This window comes from Thunnus albacares, chromosome 13 (genome assembly GCF_914725855.1).
Source record: "Thunnus albacares chromosome 13, fThuAlb1.1, whole genome shotgun sequence".
In the NCBI taxonomy this organism is placed as follows: domain Eukaryota; kingdom Metazoa; phylum Chordata; class Actinopteri; order Scombriformes; family Scombridae; genus Thunnus; species Thunnus albacares.
The window spans coordinates 14775040-14795953 of record NC_058118.1 but is presented as its reverse complement, the minus strand read 5'-3'; the positions used below and the strand labels follow the sequence as shown (position 1 = coordinate 14795953).

The following is a 20914-nucleotide window of genomic DNA, read 5'->3' as shown; positions in this document are numbered from 1 at the left end:
TTTTTTGATAGAAAATTCAGTATACATTGGAAACAAAAAGAACTTTTTCAGCATAGTTTTGCAGTAATTTTGTTATTTAGTCCTAAAATAAGTCTATATTTTGTATAAAATAATTAGTATTAGGACCTTATGGTCAGCACAGTTAGACAAGATATTCACCGCTCATCTTACAGTATATGGTAAAATATTGCTGTGACATACCAAGTCCAGGTTTTTGACAAGTGAATAAAACGGCTACAATAGATAAATTACAGAAAGTACACCTGTGATTTAACAGTCTATTTCAACTTCTGTTGAATAACAAAATTCTTCAGGATTTCTGATAAGGTGTAAAAATAAGACAATGATTACTACTTATTAACTGTAAAACAGTCTAAGCACTTTGTGGTAAATCATACATTCAATCATAAAATCAATTATTGTGCCCAGCCTCATCACCAAGCTCTAATATGCTGCTCATTCTACTATATTAACCTTTATTATTAGTGTTTGTTTTGATTTGAAAACTACGAACTAGTTGCGTCTCTCTCTCTCTCTCTCTCTCTCTCTCTCTCTCTGTCTCTCTCTCTCTCTCTCCCTCTGTCTTGTTATCTTTCCTTCACGTTATCTTCCTTGCTACGATTCGCTGCTTCAGTCGCCGCCACAAGGAAGTTGAATATTGGTGGGGTATTTTGAGGAAGTGATCCATGAAAGGATTTATAGTGGCAGATAAAAACTGGTGCGTGTGTAAGTGTGCACACACTTTTTTTTTTTTTTCAAAATCGACAAAGACTGTGCTAAAGCCCGGGGCTGTGAAAAGGGGGGGGGGAAGCCATTATCTCATACACTGTTACACACTGCTTGTCCAGGTCTATGTGTAAGTGTGTCCGTTTACTATGTGTGCAAGTGTGTGTGTGTGTGTGTGTGTACTCTGTCTGTGTACAGTAAGCTAATGTAGTGTGTGAGCGTGAAAGGGGGGGATGGGGCTCTGTTAAGTGAGCCCTCTGTGTGTGTGTGTGTGTGTGTGTGTGTGTGTGTGTGTGTGTGAGATTGATACACTGCGCTCATGCTAAGTCAGCTCACCTATAGGGCAGATATAGGTAGGCCTATCCTCTTTTACACACATCCAACCTCATGTCAACACCCACACGCAAGCTATTAGGTACTTTATTAATCCCCGAGGGAAAATTTCTTAGTTACAGCAGCAAGGGCAAAAACATAGATCAAGCAACACAATAAAAGTAAAAAATAGAGTAAAAATAATTATAGGAATAAATAAGATTAAAAATAGACATTAGCAAGAAAATACTCATAAGAGCTGTTTAGCAGTCCAAATGTCCAATTTGTGGTGCGTCACTGACCATGTTGGTGGGTGGGTGAGGGACAGCGTGTGTGTAACTGTGAGTAACCCCAACCCTTACATTAACTTGAATCAAAACCAAGTCTCAACCCTAGTTAACATCGCACACACAGTCACAGAGTGGACACACTGGTAGATATTCTGCAACCTCAGTATAATCAGTACTATAAGTACAAACAAGTAAGTCATATCTTATCCTTTGATCTGTTCCTGTAGAGCTCATAAAGTGCTTCACGCATCAAATGCTCAGGCTTGCCGCAAACGCTCACATCTGTATCCACTGTGAATAAGACTCTTCTGACCTTGTGGCGGAGCAAATGAATGCCCTCTCTCTTTATGATTACAGATACAGTACATAAGATGCAGTTTGATGAGCATGTGGTGGGCATGATAAAAGGATGATGCAATTAACATGAAAGGGATGATCGCTCTCTCTCTCTCTCTCCCTCTCTCTCTCTCTCTCTCTCTCATCTTTGTCCGACTGCCTCTCTCATTTTCGAACCGTTGCTTTTCTAAGGCTTCATCCCTCTTCCTCAGTGATCCACTTATTTCTGCTGTTAAGCAAATATGGGGCTTATGCAGCCCCCATCTCCCCACATGCAATCAAGCTGTTTAAATGTTTGTGTTTGACTGTGTGCCTGTGGGTTCTCTCTCTCTCTCTCTCTGTGTGTGTCCCTCTGTCTCTCCCTCTCCCAATTCTCTGCCTCTGTCACTCGCAGCCCAGTAGCAGACAGATATGGTTGAAGTCTGATTTGGGAAATACGAAGACAAAACTGACAGCTGAGGGTGGAGAGGCGCTCAAATGTTTTTCTTTTCCTCTGGTTTCACTGAGTGTGTCTAATTAGGGTGCCAGTTCTGTCACGGTTGCATGAAGTACAAGGGAAATCCCTTTGATAGATACATAGATACTTTTTTTTTAAACTTTAATTTATATTGTAGCGTTTGGCTAGTAGAATGAAGCTATGATCCCACACATATACAGTACATGCATGTGTGTGTTTGTCTGTACAAACACACACTTGGCTTTTTGAGGTAAATTGTGCAAGACAAGAGAGGCTGAATGAGTCGGTGTGAGCATTATGTCACGCTGATGTGTTTTCTTATGTGCGTCCGTTTGTAATGTCACTCGTCTGGTTAGGCAGGACTACAACATTTGTTAGCCGAGGTTTGCACAACGTGAGGTGAAGAGCATGTTTTTGTTTTTGTGGGGTTTTTTTGAGCCAAACTCCTCAACATCAGTCCCCTGATGAGAAGAAGAAGAAGAAGAAGGAGCAGGAGAAGCAGAAGGGGATGCCTCTAATTTGAGAAGGGGTGCAGATGGGGGAGGGATGTCTCAAAGCTGACATGAGCTGGCGTGTACCCTCATTCATTTCCTCCCTTTTGTCTGTTCTGTGTCTGCTGATGAATTGGGAGTTTCTTCCTTCCTTCCTTCCTTCCTCGGCTCCCTCCCTCTTTTTCTCTCTCTCACTCCCTTTTATTTTGTCTCTACTCTTTCTGTCTCTTCCTCCATCATCCCTCTTTCCTTCCTCTCTCGGTGTGACAGCATCGCCATCCCTGTCATGTCTGCCCATTATCTCTGATCAGTGTTGCGTTCCAGCCCACACATCGGCTCTGGCTGCCAACTGATGATGTGTAAATGTATGTGTATGTGTGTGTGCGTGCATGCATACCTCTACATTTGTTATACAGGATGTTAGATCTTTAGATTTTTCTGGGGTGCCCACAATACAGACGAATAGCAGAGTACAAAAGGGTGAATTTGTATAAATTAGTTACAGAATGATTAACAAACAAAGGATGTGTGTCATTCCAGCGAAGCGCAATTTGATAAGGTGGCGGAAGCTGAGTAACTGTGGAAGTGTGGTGTAGTGGTAAAAGGAAGCATGCTTTGAGATAAGATGCGAGATAAAACATGTTACCTGAAGAAGAAGCCCATGTAAAAGACTTCAGAGTGAGTTGAAATACATTGGTGTGTGAAATGCTGAGTAGGGATTTAAGGGAGGAATTACAGCAGGAGCGCAAAGAGTGTTTTCAAAGATTGTGTTTATAGCTTTGTTTGCGATGGGGAGATCTGGCCTTCCGGGATCTTATCTCTGCTTGAAAATCTTTACACCCACCACTTTGTATGCGTGTGTGTTGAGAGTGTGTTTTTCTGTTCAAGTTTATGACCATGTGACTGTGCCATTAAAACAGAGGAAATAGGCCACTTGGCTATTGTGTCTCCTCTCCTTCCCTCTCCTCTTTCACTCCGTCTATCCCTTCAACCTCCCAACGTAGTTACATAAAGAGCTGCCGTCCCGGCCAGCGACTCGGCGCTCATCACATAGTCACACTTCACGTTCCTGCTTGTTGACCTGGAAGTGATGCGGTGGGATCGTACAAGGCGCTCTCAAAGGCTGTGTATGCATGTGCAAATATGTATGTGAATATGTCTTGATGTGTGTGTGTGTGTGTGTGTGTGTGTGTGTGTGGGGGGGGGGGGTGTTACAAAAGAAAGGATGGAGGCTTACAGACAGAGATGCATGGATTTTTTTTTTTGTTCTTCGGATTGAGTGTATGTGGGGACAAAAACCATGTGGTGGGTGCTGGGTAAGGTTTCTTTTCTGTAGTTTTTGTTATTGTCCCGTAGTGTGTTAGCTTTGAGGCGCATTAATGTGAGTGCGTATGTGTGTGTGTGGTCAGATTGCCTTTGTCCTCTCCCCTCAGGCCTGCACTCAGATGTCAGTGAGTCGTGTGGAGCTTATACAGGTCACTAATGCACTGAGAGGGGAGACTCTATTCACCGTAGCCACTCAGAGCCCAAACAATAACCCCAGCTCGAGTCCGCACAAGTGCTCAACTCCCAGGAAATGGACCCATTGACCCAGATCCAACCTCATCCACTGAAGAGATGCCACAGAACTGACATGTTGTTGACATAGTTGTCTCTGTGATGGTGTTGTTTTTGTCACAAGACATCTTTTAAACCTGAGATGAAATCTTACGGTATCAGAGGACCGTAGGGATTTAATGCTGGTTTACTAACCTTTATAGCTGGTGACTAGAGTTTACCTAAGGGCTGACACCAATTTAAATGACGTGAAAGTAATTGGCACTGATAAGTAGCAGAAAAGATGCTTCAGGGAGATACTGTAGTGCTTTGAAAAAAAAGGACTTTCTTCCTGAAAATATGAATCCATATTTATTAGTTTAAACAGTGGTTGTTTGCGTTACATTGATGAAAACCTGAAGTTCATACTTATAGTTTATTTAACACAAGGATATCTGTGGGTATCTCTACTAAGTTTTCTTTCAATCTAAAGCCCGACTTAACCTCCGGGAGGGAAACTCGCACCCATATAGTGCAAAGGTTACTGAAGCGGTTTGCTGTTGTTGAAATTTGCAGAACATTGATGCAACATTCTGGGCGTAGGTCCACTCACATTTTCTGAAACCGTCACACCTCGCTATCGGCAGGGATGGTTTTGTGTGTGTGTGTGTGTGTGTGTGTGTATTCGTGTGCCACAAAAGAAAAGAGGAAGTAGGTATTAAGAGGCAGGGCATTTTTTTCTTGGTAAAACAGCAGGCAAAAAAATTTGTATGTCATTTGCACATTCTGCATGTCATTGTTTTGTTTATGACAATAGAAACCTTTTTGTCATTGTCAGTAAAGTTTAGTTTAATTGATCTTATCTTATTTTAACCCCAAGCAGTGTATCATGAGTTTGTGTACCACAGAACAGTGGTCTGTGTCCTTGCCTGTTGTCTTAGAGAGGCAGAGACACACCAGAGTGAGCTGCTGTTTGTCTGTCACATTCTTGCTGAGCATTTCTTACCCCCTTCCCTCACTACAGTACATTGTCTCCTGTCTCGTCTTCAAGGGGGCACTTTGTTTGCAAGCGCTGCTGTTGACTCAGGTGCAGGATTGTACTAAGATAACTTCCCCTTCCCGTCCCACTACCCCCCCTTTCCCTCCAGTCCTCCTCTGTGTTGCCACTAATGTCTATCCTAACCTTACCTGCTTTCTCAACCCTGGCAGTTTTATACTGTCGTAGTGTGTTTGGCCCATGTGTCTCTGTACTCCCTCTCCTTGCTTAATCTTCCATTTCCTTTCACTTTCTCTTCCTTCTTCTCCCATGGTACCCCCTCTACTTTTTCTTTTCTCCTTACCCATCTTCATCCAGTCATGCCAAAGCCTCTCTCCGGCTCCCTGGTAATGATTAGGGTAGTGCTATAAAGCTTTTGCAGAGCCTCATCAGTTTTCTTAATTCACAAAGTGATAACAGTGCAGCTTTGTGTTTTATTAACTGTCCTTGCATTATTCTAACAATCTAATTAAAACCAAAGTAGGCCGATACTGCATATTGTATTGCTGCAGTATTTAAACCTTAAAGGACTAGTGTGTAGAATTTAGTGGCATCTGGGGGGGGGTCTATTAGAAAATGACCCTACTTCTCACTTGGTTTATTACCTTGATAAACAGTTTCCTCATGAGTTTATGGTCTCAATCGCTAGTTTCAAGTCTTTGTCAATAAAGTATGATGTTCATTTTGTAAATTATGCTCCCATTTAGAGTAAAATAGACGATAAAGCAGGGTATGCTATAGGGCGTGGCTACCTTGTGATTGACAAGTCGCTTCCATGTCGACAATGTTGGTAACATAACATAACCATAGCGTAACCCCACACAGTGTTTTCAGTTCATGAAAGTTAAATGTAACATTTTGGTCGCCTAAAAAAGTCTCATTCAGCGTTTGGTTGTACTAAAAGACCCTCTAAGGAGTCAGATGTTTAGTTTTCCTAGTAAGTACATTTTGTTTTAATGGTCTTAAGCTTGTTTTTTGCTTGTGAAAATTAGCAATAGCATTAGCATTATCACAGTTAACCGTAGACTGTAAATGCATTGTGCTAACCCAGCTAGTTGCTAGTGTTAGGATCAGCTCCACTCTCATCCAAATACAGTCAGTTCTCATATTTTCTGGCTCCAAAAATCCAAGATGGCGACTGTCACAATGCCAAATTTGAGGCTTCAAAACAGGAGTCCACAAATCAATGGGTTATATCACAGTCCATTATTTTCTTACAGTCTATGCTGCAACCTCACCTTTCAGTTTACTTTTGGCAAGCATGTTCTGTTTTTTTCCCCATTTATTCTGTGCAGGCACAATAAAGCAGTGTGTAAGAAAAACAGCAACATGGATGATGAGCAAAGTCCCTCGAATCTTCCTTTAGATTTCTATTTTATGTTACATATACTCTCAGATGTTAACTTAACTATACACAGCTCCTGGATTATTGGGGAAGACTGGATACTATAAACCAAATGTAAACAATTTAATCAAACTATTACATTCATCTGGGTAATCACATGTGCAAATGTTCATTTGAGCAAATATTCATTTTGTTCTTCTACAAAAATATTTAACGAAAACATTTTTTTTTGACCAACCATAAGTATTTTAGTTTTATTATCAAAACAGTAGTAAACAACCATCAAAAAAATGTCTCCATCTTTCTTATAGACCATCTACTCACCCCTACACACACACTGTAAACACATACTAGCATCAACAATAATCTCAGCAATAACACTCTTTAGATAGTCTTCGTCCGGTTGTATCGTTACTGACAACAAATCGAGCCTGTTCACATCTGCTCTACTTTGAACTGACACAACATCCATCTCTATCAGCCCCTCAGGACCTATCAGCACCACTCCACCTCTTTACCTCTCATGTCTCCTTCCACCTCAGCACACATCATTCATCTGCCTACCTGTGGCCCAACACTCAATTCCACCAGCTCCCCGCCGCTCTAACAGCCTCTCATCCCACTTTCAACACCATCATCTTTTTTTTTTCAGATCCTCTTGCAGCTCTCATTCCATCCCCCCCGTACCAACCTCCCACCTCAATCAGTCTACCTTTGCCTAAAACCCTCTTATCCCTCTCTCTCACCCACTCATTCACCCTGTTATTTTGCTGTCCCTTCAGCCCGTAAAGAGCAGAATAGGAAGTATTACCCACCAATTTGGCTCCATTCACACCTGTCTGTGTTTGTATGTGGGTGTCTGGCCATGTCAGTGTCTGAATTTGTGTTGATGTCAGGGTTTAACTGATATGGCTCTCTGAAGACAATATTTGACTATGTTTAAATTTGCCATTTTTCGCCACATGGAATGGAAAACAAGAAACTGCTTTTCAACTGAACACTCTCCACACTAAAAGATTAAATCAATTTTATTCATATTTACCTCACATTACAAAACAATAAACCCCCAACCTCCTTAACTTTAAACCCTTACTGAAGGGAAAAAAAACATCCCACTCACTTAGGGGTAAGGGACACAGCAATTTCCAGCTGATACAAATGTGTTTTTAAATAGTTAATGTAGCTTAAGAAGTAGGAGAATGTTCGCAACCCATAAATGAACACTTAATCCTTCAGTTTCTCACAAACATTCAAATTCAAAATCACCAAATTGGGAGAAATATGGTTTACACTGGACTGGAAGGGTATGAAGAACTGTAATCTGATAACTAACTAGTAACTACAGCTGTCAGAAAAATGTAATGGAGTAAAAAGTACAATATTTGCCTCTGAGATGTAGTGGAGTAGAAGTATAAAGTAGCATCACATGGAAATACTTAAGTAAAGTACAAATACCTTGCATTTGTACATAAGTACAATACTTGAGTAAATGTACTTAGTTACATTCCACCACTGCAGCTAAGTGTTGAATTCATTGACAGGTTAGTTATCTAAATATACCAAAGACAAAGAAATATGGATAGGCAGTGTTTTGTTATTATGGACCAAAACTCTCGAACAAGCTGCCATAAATACCCACCATACAACTTCTATAAATTCCTGTAAGAAACATCTTAATCTTGCTTTTAAGTAGTATGTATCTCTGGCGATTATTGAATCTCACTGAAAGTTTGCTTGTTTCTTTTACTCTTATTTGAAATTTTATTCCTATTATACCCTGCTTTACTGAATTGTAATGCTTCATTCACCACCATCAAATTTATTTCTTACATTTTTTAAAAAACACTTCAATGTAAAGCACTTTGAGCTGCATTGTACGTATGAAAGTTGCTATAAAAATAAAGAATGGATTGACATGGACAGGGAGAAACCACACTGGTATTGGCTATGGATGACACTAAATGACTGAGTCAGTATTTACTAACAAATGCACAGGTCTAAAAATGCACGTGTAAGTGTGCTTGAGTCTTTTTCCTTCTGTAGTTGCATATCATTCCCCACGTGTCATTTCAAGAAATTCAAATACGCTGCAACGTCCGTGCAGTGCTTCTGTTTTTAACCTCTTCTTATTTCTACACTCCCAGCCGCTCCTCCCCCAGGCTGTGTCTTGCCCCGCAGGGTTTCTACGGTTACCAGCTGAATCTGGAGCACAGTCGACCCCTCGTCCCACTCCTCCTGGATAATTAAACAACACTTCTTTTACTGCCTCTCGCATATTTGGAACGGCAAATCACCACATGCATATTCAATTGATTGGTTTTGATAACTGGGAAGGTGATTGTAAGCGCAATCACTGTTTCATCAGGAAGAGCGAGGGAGCGTTGATTGGGGAGTGGCAAGAGAGGGAGGTGATTTACTATTAACATTTAACAAAAAGCAAATGATAGTTTCCCATTTTGTCATTCAACCTGCTGCACTGTATGGTTGTGCTCTATCAACAAGAGGATTTCAAGTGGCATAGTAACCTACAACAGAACTCCAAGATGGATTTTAATTTAGGCTTGACACGCCTTGATCTCCTCCTTCATCACAGAACAAGTGGAGAATGGAGTACTCTGATCATCCAGTGTAAAAGCCTCACATTAAAATATACATCTTGAAAGAGGTGGAGAGTTTTATCATAATAGGAGGTTTAAATCTATGGGGTTTCCTGTCTCTGAATTCATACAGGGACTCGCTGATCACTGAGGTTGCACTCAGCAGCAGCTACACATGCTCATTGACTCACTTGGGCCCCTCACTCAATGGAGGAGTCGTGGTAGAAGGATTTTCTTTAAAATATGGTAATCCCTGACTGCAGCATGCTGCAGAGACAGTCAGCTGAAATCTGAGTTAAGGAGCGTACAGCGTAAGCTTCTAGAAAGATGGAGGAGCCTATTTAATGAGGTTAGTGACACTTGAGGAGTAAAGTGGAGTGAATTGGCTGATACTCAATTCCACTGCCCACTTGATCCTCAGATGCCACACAGAAACACTGAGCTAAAATCTCTCATATGTGTCATTTTGCAGATGATATGCTGCACTACATAGTTGTTTTTCCCTGTTTATATTTTTTCATTTAGGCTATCTTACTTTCCTCACTCTCTTGCAGATGCTTTTTGACAGGAATTGGCAGTGAATTTGCTTCACTACTACTATCAACACAATCCTAAATCTTGACTTTTTCTCTACTTCTCTCTTAAGGAGATGACAAATAGAGGGGACCGTAGTAAATTAATAACAATCATCTCATTTCCTCCCACTTTGTTCTGTCATTTTTATGCTTTGCTCTCCTCTGTGGCCTCAAAATGAAAGCACTCTTCAGGAAGGAATTATAATTGGTCTCTCACCAGTTAAAAGAAATTAATGTTTGATTTAAGCAGCAGCCGGGACTCATGCTTGCAGGCACTCTGTTTGTGTATGTGCGTGTGTGTGTGTGTAAGCTGGGAGAGGGGGGGAGGTGGCGCGTGTCTTGTCAGATCCCAAAAGGATGAATAAGAAGCTAATCTCCCTCTTCCAGGGAATTCTACCAGTGATGTCTGAGACAGTCCCGTCTCAGAGGGACTGGGAGTGCAGTGGAGTGTGCGCTTCCATCTCTCTACAATAGGATGTTTTCAGAGCATATTTGACTGTTATCTCGGCAGATAGAGATAGACATAGTTTCTCTTCAAATATGAACTATGCACACCTATCTAGGTGTGCAAATACAGACACACCCTCACAGTCCTGGATCCTTATTTATTTGGACCATTGAGCCTTCATGCACCTAGTCCTGATTTGTGTGACATTCACGCTGTGTTTGTTATCTTTCAAAGCAGGTTTGCTCGACGTAAACAACAACAGGGAAGCCCTGGTGCCCATGCATGCATGTTAGCAGGTGTGTTTGTGTGTATTTCTGTAAGTGTTTGCAGGTGTGTATGCAAAATCACACAGCATGGAGAAGCTCTGATAAAAACCCTCTCCCAGACTCCCATGGTATTCTATCTTGACTTGCTTGGAATTAAGTTTGCCCCATACAGAAATTCCTTTGTTTACCCCCCAGAGAGAGCGTCAGCTACTTCACCCCTTGCCTTGAGTGAAGGGGGGGTACGTTAACCATTTGAGGAATGTGAAAGGTGCGGGAAAAAGCCTAAGGGAAGGGTGAGTCTGGTGACTGCATCATGTGTTTTGAGGCTTGATGGGGGGTGGTCGTAGTTCCAGGGTGCAGAGAAAGGTCAGAGAGATCAGTCAAGCTGAGAGCTTCTCTTGTTACAGTGGTGTCTAGACCAGTTACTACTGTTTCTACCTACCTTTTAGTTTGGATTATTATTCAGTGATAATGATAAAACACAACACTGATAACTATGGTCATTTGAATTTTTTTTTCAGTACCAAAACAGTGACCGGTAATCTCATTAGTCACGATTACTTAGTTATGAGAATAAGCACACGCTAAAGGATTTCAGCCCGGATTTTCAAGTCTCCCCAAAAATTGTAAAAGATGATGAAAGCATCTCAACAGTTGTTAATTTGACAGAGTGCACAGTAAACTCGGCAGCCACACATTTCTCTGTTCTGTATTTCTCTGTTTTGTGTCTTCAGGTTATGCTAGCCCATTGTTGCTAACTTTGGAGCTAAGCCCCTTTACTTTTCCAGCATTTAGAGAAACAACAGACGTGACTTTTTAGCATTTATTAACTGACACACTGTTGTCTGTACTGTACATTTACTGCCAGACTGACAACTTACTACTAACCTTTTCCTCTGCCCTGCTAGCATCCACCGTAACTTCTCCGCCCCTCGCTCTTTCCCACTTGCTACGCAAACATACTCGTCAACGGAGCCACGCTACCAATGGTTTCCCAGGCAACGACAGAGGTTGACTCACATACCGGAACAACGCTGCTCAGAGACTCCCAAACGCTATCAAATATTAAAAAATATTTTTTTTCAACGGGGGTATTTTGAATATACCCTCGTTGTTTTCACAGGTAATTTGTTAGTCTGTACCTCCCGCCACAGGAAATAATGGATTACTCCTGGAAAGCTATTGATGTAGCACTTTTCTCCTTATGAAAATAACACGGAGATTATTCGACCAATGAGAATTTAGTCGGATGAGAGCATATCGACCAACTAATCGACCAGTCGACCAGCAGACTACAGCCCTACTAATCACTGAGAATAACAACAACACTACAAATATTTTTTTTCTAATAGCAAAACTTCAAGACTAAAACAACTGTTTAATTCCTCTATGTGAAACATGTTGAAGTGTTGCCTCCATCTATTAGAGCACTAAAAAACAAGATATAAAAATGCTTTATTTATAGATGGGATCTTTTTCACATAAAGTATGTTAGAGAAAAAAATGTTCAACAGGTAATTTATTGTTAAAAAAGACAACAGTTTACACATATACCAGCAGTCATTTGCATTTCTATGCTCTTGCAAAAAATGTGTTGTTGTGGGTGGAGTGCAAAAAACAGTGTTTAATAATGTGAAAGGTAATTATGATTAATTTATTTATTATGATTGATTTATGTTGGGTTGTAGTCCTTTGGGGAAAAGATGAAGGACCTGTCATAAAAGCGCTTGATGATTTCATAATCGGAATTCAACAGCCGCCCCAGCATGCGGTCTAGTCTATGACAGCTTTAAAAAAGCAATGAGACAGGTTTTGCTTGACATCGCTCACAGTACAGTGGGGTACAGTAGTGCGCGTCCACGTCATGTGCGGTTTGAGTCTGGAGAGCTGATCTGTGTGTCATGTTGGGCGGAGCTGCGAGACAGGTGCAGAGATGAAAAGATTGGCGGGGAGGGAGGGGAAGTAGGGTGTGCCTTCTCCATGGCTGTTCTGACAGGCCTTTGGTATTTTTCCAAAGAGCTCGAATGCATGTGTGTGTGTCGGAAAAACCTGCTCACATTTCTCTTGGGATTGTTGCAGGTGTGTGTGACTGGAAGCCTGCCTTTATACCGTTGTACTCTTGTGTATGGCAGAAAAAAACGACTTGCTTGCGTGTGCGTTTGTGTTCATGTGTTAGGTGATCGACGTGAGAGCCTACAAGTGTTGAGGATCTTTCGAACGCAGCTGTGGCAACCTGGCAGAGTTTGACAGCTCCAGCACAGAGTTGTTTCTGACGGCGTAGTTAAGTGGCACATCCAGTCCCGATGTGATGCTCAGTTCCTCTCTGCTCTCCCTCTGATTTTGTGTCAATTATACTCAACCACTCTGTGCTTGGAAAGCAGCAGATCTGCTATTCAACCATATTGTTAAAACAAAATAAAATTCTGTGTTAAATAAATAAAATCTAGAGTTTAAAATGAAGTGAAGGCACTGAGTTTTTAGTAAGACATTTAACCAGTGTGGAATTTTAGTTTCAACATGTAATTTTTCTTTGTCCCCTCTTGGTGTCTGTGTATGCGTGTGTGCGTGTGCTCGTGTGTGACTGGGCATGTCTGCATGGTAATGATGCTTGGGCGGCTGTTACGCCAGCCATTGTGTTAATACACACTCTCAATGTGTTAATATACTGCGAGAAAGAGAGCGAATAATTATGTTTCCCCTTTTGTCTCGACTCCCTCAATTAAGCCCGGAGAGAGGCAGCCAGAGCACATGTCTACTTATCCACTTAAAGCTCAGCAACAATAGGCCCCCACCCCCCCCCCACCCCCCCTTAATTTCTCTCTATCTGTCTCTCCTTCTCTCTCCTGCTCATCTCTTCCTCCCCCTGTTTTCTCACTTTTTACGTGTCTAACTTCTATTCATAGCACAGTACCCCAATATTTTTTTTCTTATGCTTTCCCCTCTGCACCGACCTCAGTGCCCTCCCTCCTCATGAGTTTCGCCTCCAGCCTTTCCTCACCTCTCAGCTCTACGCGGGTTCAGCAGAGAGCACACCCCCCCCCCCTTCTCCATCTCCCATGCCTTGCTGCAGGGCATGGGAAGAGGAAAAAATGAAGAGACTAAACATTTTAGACTGTACACTGCCAGAGGAAAGATAATGGTTTGATTTCCCCCATGTTGTGTCAGACGGTATTGTTTTGTTTGTTTGGTCTGTGTGTGTGTTTTTCACTTCTTTTATACTAAACTCTCAATCAGACAGAAATATAGATGAACTATGGCCTGGCAACAGCAATCTATCTATCTATGTATCTGTTTATTCTATCCCATCTAGTCCTATGTTTGCACTTACTGTTGACACATTTAATTGATTCCAGATGTAAAATGAAAGCAGGACTGACTCAAAAATACATATCCAGCACCTGTCAAGCATTGTGTGTGCACCATACTACCTGTATGTGTGTCTCTGTTTGTTTTTTGGGGGATAGGTTACCAGCATGTGGGTTGCGATAAGTCTCATCAGGCCGGATAGGACGGAGGAGGGATGAGAATGAAAGGGCAGTGTGAGATGCAGTGGAGAGGAAGAGGAGGAGAAGGATCAGGGTCAAGTTTATGTAACTGCTTCCCACAGCTGGGGTGAAATGTGCTGCAGTGGCTACTTTTAAATACACGAAGACGTGTACTGACATGGTGCAATGTCACAGTTGACCAGTGAAGAGAACACTATGTATGTCTTTCACGCATTTGCTCAGCTATGGCCCTCGCTTCTGTTTTTGCCCTTCGTGCTTCTCCTTTTCTGAACTCTCATTTCTGTGTCTTTTCCCAGAACTGTAACATGGTTGATTTATCAAATTTCTTCCCCAGAGAGCAAACAACTGATCGTTATCAATAATGAAAACAGCAGCTGTAGTCAAATGAGTGAATTTATTAGTATGTTCATACCAGACCTGTGGGAACAAATTGATTATGCTTCTTTTGCATAATGTCCAGTTAAAATAACTCACCAGATGTGAAGGATCTGAACAGACCTCTGTACTTATTGACATCTGCTTTGCAATTGATAAAGGACCCATTTCTCTCCCTTTTAGTTTTTTGCATAACAGCAAAATTATTTTCATGCTTAGCGGACAAATGTTTGCAGCATTCTCATCTGTCTGTGAACTGAAAATATGCACGAATCTACACACAAGCAACCATGCTTGCACTTGCATACCTCCAAACTATATATAGCACATAATGGAAATCATGGTCTACTTTAAACAGCTCAGGGCAGGTATTAGGGAAAATTAGGTTGTGTTGGCAAGGATCATTTATTTGAGTCTTAAGCAGAAAATCATACTCCATAGCTGCTTTCATCTCCTGTCATTTTACCAGCAGTGTGTGTGTGCATGCACATCTCTTTGTCTGCAGGGAGACAAGGGGTGTTTTCTCAAAATGTTTAGTAGTCATGCCCACACATGCCTGTATGGTTTCTGGTTGGCAATGAGTTTCAGGGTGCAGTTCAAAGAAACTGTGGTTGTTTGTGAGTTTTTTTTCCCCCCTCAGGCTCAGACAATACCTCTGCGCTTTGTTTCTGATGATCTGAGAGTTAGTATATGTGTGCATTTCAATGTGTTTCTTGTTTGTCTGCTGTTTTTACTCGCCTTACTGCATTATCTTAACTCCAGGCCTTCTGACCACAGTGTCTGTTATTCCCTTTCATCCCGTATACTCTCTCTCATCCTATAGGCTTCCTCTCAAGCGTTTTATATGACATACCTAGCAGATCCTCCGCAGTAGTTTCAGAAGTACCATCCTCTTCTCGTCTTCCCTCTTCCTCACCGTGTCGTCTGACACATCGGGTCACTTTGAAGTTGTGAGCGCTCCACTGAAACAGTCTCTCCTCTTGTTTGTCTCAGGGCAACACCGACACCACCGTTCAAGGATGTATGGAGGATCATGCACTCGGTGAAAGATGACGCAGCAATAATGTGGGGATGCCGGTGAAGCAGCTGTTTAACCACAGGTAATCACAGCTTTTACAACTTGATTGGATTTATTTTGTATTGATATTTTAAATCCTACCAGTTTTTAGCAATAATTTTACTTGCTTCAGTATATTCCTGCTTGTCTCGTTTCACATGATATAGAAACAAGTAACAGTAAAGTGATTTTTGTATTCGTTTTTCGTGGTCAGTACCAGATTACTTATCACAACAGATTTTTGTCTCGTTAGAAGAGATTCTTTCTCTGCAGTTTTGAGCCCACACTGAGAACCTGATGGTGTGGGTTTGATGATGTGTGACTCACAGAGGACCAACTGATCTGACAGCAGTTGACTCAGCAGCTCCATGTGCTTATATAATAGAACATGAGGTGAAGCAGGATGCTGAGATAACGTTGTGATCAACAGAATGCAGCTAAAAAGGGATTTCTTTTGGGAATTCAGCTAATGGATGATTTTAAAAGCAGAGAGGGAAAGAAGTGAGATGGAGCTGCAGTAGGATTAGGCGATCCTTCCTTGTTTCAACTAAGCTGATAACCATTCATGAATGTCTGGGATAAAAAGGGCACAGTGCAGTTTTGAATTCAAAATTTATTTCTACATATGTTAGATTAAATTGTAACTTTTCAAAGTACGAGGAAAGGAAATGTTGGCATTTTAAATTTTTGATTTTTATTTTGTAGTCACTAAAAAGTAAATGTGATTTTGATGCATTCAAAAAAAATAGCTGTGTTTAAGCTTAATTTTTTTGTAAACTTGAGTGTTTTTCTTCTTACTGTGGTACTCCATTTAATTGAATTGTTCTAGGCAAATTACCAAACATCAAGGTCAGTTGAAGTAGCCAAAAACTGGCAAGGGAATTTCCACCTCAATTGAGGATACCTGATCCCTGATCTCATTTGGCCACTCATTTGGAGTTCAACCCTACAAAGCACTCAGAGAGATCATGGATACCTTTGACCTACCGCCGTCAGTTAATGGGCCATCAAAGGTTACTCACTCATCCAGCGCAGAGATTGACATGGTTTTTAGCAATAAAACGTGAAACAGTAAATAGCCCGTTTAACATAGTTACTTGTCTGTCAGATCATAATTTGAATCTCAATGTAGAAATCTCTGTAAGATCAGGTCAAACTTTCTTATAATCCTTCTTTATTTAGAGAGTAGGTCAGTGCCTTAAGTCTTTTTGACAATAGAGGCACAGCTCAACGGGTCATACTCTGAAAACCATACCCACCGGAGGGTAAAACAATTGGCGCCATAATATGCAACCAAGGGCTGAAACAGTAATATAAAAACAAACATTACATTTCAGTATGTCAAAGGATTATTTTAGCACCCTATGTCTACCAGATAGGAAAAGGTATGTTGACAAACTCAATATTGTCAGTCTATCCTTACCTTGCTTGCTGGCAAACATAATACATACAGTAGCTTTCTGATTTATCCACATTCCACTATAACAGAAGTTGCATACTGTCAAAATGCTAGCCATTGTTAGCTGTTGTTAGCAATACCAGTAGATAACAGCACATTACAAGGTATTTTGCGAATACAAACACCGTAGCAACATGTCCACAGATCAAAGTTGAATAGGTCTGTGTGTATGACTGATTAATGAGACACAAATAAGACAGAAGTGAAAATAAACAGTATATTACTACAGCTTTCACTATAGTTGATGTAGCAGCCATCTTGGATTTTGAGGTTAGGGTTGGTGAGGTTCTTCCGACTTTCTGAGGTGGAAATCTGACGTCAGGGGGCATTCCTATTGAAATTTCCAACTGGGAACTCGAAATTCCAGACTTCCCAGTTCAAATGGAACACACCAAAAGTCAATGGAGAGCAATGAATTGTTTTCCTACGGCGAGGGCAGGACTTAATTGCGCTCTATCCCTATGCCATTACAGAGCAAGACTATAACAGTTCAGTAAAGATTTAAAAGCAGATTGTATATCTCTGCACTGAAAACCCATAGCCTAAATTAAGGGATATTGGGAAGATTTCTAAGATGTATGTATTTCACAGACACCTCTTCCTATATTTGCAGTTGAATCATGGGAAATGTGGAGAGTCAAAATGGGGTCAGTGGTTTCAACGGCGATGTGACGGGACACCTCTCCCGCAAGCACACGTCACGCTCCCTCCGTCTCTCCAACAAGCAGCCGATCACCCGCCGCTCCCGGACCTCTTCTTCAGTGAAACAGGAACACAGGAACTCCGAAGCCTCAACTCGCTCCTCCAGCACCCCTAGCATCCCACAATCCTTAGCAGAGAACGGACTAGAACCTTTCAACGCAACAGATGCGTTTGGTGATTTTGGCATCAGCCCTCACTGGACACAGCGCGTTGCTATGACAATGAGGCCGGAGTCCTATCAGCATGATGACGACCTCTTGGCCACACCAACTCCTGAAACCTCAGAGGCGGACACTGTCGCTCACGATGGAGGAGAGGACTCCATGGGGGAGGGGGACGGAGACGTTGTTGGAGAGGAAAGGTACCTCCAACGAATGACTGAGGGTCCCCAGGAGGGAGGGAGTTTCAAAAAGAAGCGGTCAAAGTCAGCGGACATGTGGAGAGAGGACAGCCTGGAGTTTTCTCTGTCTGACCTGAGCCAAGAGCATCTGACCAGCACTGAGGAGATGATAGATGGAGGAGAGGAAGAGGAGGAGGAGCAGTTCACACTCCCCAGAGGCACTGCAGGTGAGGATGGCAAACACACGCAGGGATGTGCTGTGCCATTTATTCTCTATTTATTGTAGACAGTTTTTGTAAATCGACAGAATTTATGTCCAATTTTCTCATGTTCTCAATCAGAAACACATCTTTCATAGTTAAAAAGACCACCATTGTCGTTGTCGACAGCATTGCAAAGCTATTTGCATGGTCGGAAGTTAAATCTTGGCTGACATATTGCTGTATATTTCTCATCTTGAATCGATACGGTGGATGATAAGTGGCTGGATTTCTTCTTTCTATATCATTTCCAGAAAGCACCACTGTAACTGTCTAAGAGAATAGTGACTGATGGTGGAAAAAGAGATCATATACGTGTATATCTGTGCGTGTGTGCAGTGGTGTTAGCTTGATTTGTTCCACTTTACAGATGATGAGGGGGAGGAAGGTGGGAAAAATTGCAGAGACTCACCGAGCAGGGAAAGAATGATTTTAGAAAGTCTACTGATTGAAGGTTAGCAGGCATCCATCAGTTGCAGCAGTTCAGTTGATCACGGGGTTGTTAGCTTAACCGGCGCTGTGCAGGAGCTGCTGGAGTTCAACACAACAGCAGGTGGTAGCAGGTAACATAACTGCTGAAGGTCTAAGCACCGCCCCAAGTGGTCGGCTAGCTCAGTTCAGAATAGATGATGGGGCTGCTCCACACACACACACACACACACACACACACACACACACACAAACACACACACAGATTCACACTCAGTCATAAAAAATCATACAAATTTACAGAAGGACACAGATACATGGAGATGGTTAATTTACATGTCAAATGTGGCAAAAGTAATCTGAAAGTAATCAGAATACACTTCGTAACCTGCCTAACCTCACACTCCCACACACAAAAAATATGCACACCCACTGCCCTTCAATAACCACCTGTGTATGTTCCAGGCTCAGCTGAAAGGGCATCGTCTCTGGACCATCTGTGCAGCCAGCAAAGTCCGGGCCTCAGGGGGCAAAGGAGCCGCTACACTAAAAACCGGAGAGAAGCCGAGTGCGATGGAGATGGAGAAGGGGAGGAGGGGCTGATGTCTCCTGAGGAGGACAGTGGCGGGTATGGAGCTTTTACGCTCCCTTGCCGGCGTTCCCACTGCCTGTCTGAGGGCTTGGCAGGGCTCGGCATCACAGCTGCACCATGCCCTGCTTTCCAGGGACGACGCGCACAAACAACTCAGGTTAGATAGCGCTCACATTTCATGAATATATGAATAAATATACAAAACAGACGAAACAGGTTAAAAGTTTTTTTTTCCTACCTTTTCCTGTTATTCTGTCTTGTCTGCCTCTCCTCTCTGAAATGCAGACCCATTTATGTAGATTTTGTTTACCAGTAGAATCCAGGAAGTTCAGAGTGTCCACAGACATGACAAGGGTCACCAGTCAATCCAGCAATTAACATTTTGTTGACAACCAGAGACATTTCCTGTGTGTGTTAATGCTCCGTGCTTGTGTGTGCGCATCCGAGTATGTGTGTATATTTGCGTAGTAGAGACGTGGATTACATTGAGTCAGTATGAAAGTCGCTCTGGGGCTACTTGTCCAACACTGGCATGGTTTCTCCATTCGCCCTCCAGAAATTGCAGCATTAATGCATAATATCTTTCATTCCCCATTCACTAAGCACACACACACTGTCCTAACAAACACGAGTATACACACACAGACATTTTGAACATAATTTTCTTACAATCTTACAAAAGAAGATGCACTCAAAGGGTAAAAGAAGCAGCAAAGTCACATTAATGCATCACCAAGAAGCCAGTTAGTAAGAGAGTCAATAGACAAAAACAACACTACATCAGTAGAATAAAGAATGTTCATGTGCTTTCTGTAATATTCATGTGTCATTGATGAAAAAAAAAAAAAAGTTTCCCAGTAAGAAGGAACTATTCGGGACAAAAATAGCGAACCAGGCTTTTCTTTCAACTCATTCCCAGAACCCCCAGGCACCCTTGGATAGCAGAGCACCCTAAGTGCTTATTATAAATTCATCTAGCCAGGCTGAGGGGGTTGTTAGACCGGATATAAATAGACCGACAACACAGCAAAACAAAGAGAAAAAGAACAGAGGGAGACTCTATTTGATGAAAGAAAAGTGTGAAAGCACAGAGAATCTCTCACTCAAAGTAAAAAGCTTTCTTTCAGCAGAAACGCATGGCTAACGTGTGCACACAAACACAAAACGCACCCATATACATACACACACACAAACATAAAGCCAGAAACCCCTTGTGTAGCATAAGCTGTTAGGTTGGTTCTTGCAAATGGAGAGAAATAACCTCTTTTTTTATATAAACTGGCAGATTGGTCATTTGTTCAGTTTTCACTTTAGGTTGTTACTTCTCTGTGTGTTTCACTGGTTTGTGTGCATGTATCAGTTGCTGTGTATTCATTAGTATGCCATAAGTGAATCAGTTCTGATAGTATCCCTCTTCTTCTGTCTGACAGGACATTTCAGGTGTTTTAGGCGAGGGAAGTGAGTATGGTGACAGTGGCATCGACGGTGTCACCACGGAGATAGATGGGGACGGAGAGTTGGTGTCACGGCGCTGTAAGGCCATGTCAGCGTCTTTCTCAGTGTACTCGGCGACCGAGAGCAGCGTATTCAACGGCAGCGACAGCGGAAGCAGCAGCGCAGGAGGAGGAGAAGGAAGAGGCGGCGAAGGAGGCAGGGGTGGAGTTTACGAGAACTTCCGGAAGGAGCTGGACAATCAAGCCTGGGTTAGTCACTTTACTTGTGTGTGTGTCTGTGTGACTTTACAAGTATCGATGATAGATCCAACGTGTTTGTTATCAC

At 42.0% G+C, this 20914-nt stretch overlaps 1 protein-coding gene across 4 annotated transcripts in view; it reads left to right on the top strand.

Moving 5' to 3' along the window:
• LOC122994988 (rho guanine nucleotide exchange factor TIAM1-like) overlaps positions 1 to 20914 on the top strand; it is a 76975-nt gene that overhangs the window by 20101 nt on the left and 35960 nt on the right. For all 4 annotated transcript variants that reach the window (XM_044369864.1, XM_044369861.1, XM_044369863.1 and 1 more), the window contains 4 exons: positions 15290 to 15396; positions 17426 to 18081; positions 19009 to 19292; positions 20566 to 20838. In XM_044369864.1, coding sequence (XP_044225799.1) covers positions 17433 to 18081; positions 19009 to 19292; positions 20566 to 20838 — 1206 coding nt within the window. In that variant the 5' untranslated portion in view covers positions 15290 to 15396; positions 17426 to 17432. The remainder of the gene's footprint in view (positions 1 to 15289; positions 15397 to 17425; positions 18082 to 19008; positions 19293 to 20565; positions 20839 to 20914) is intronic.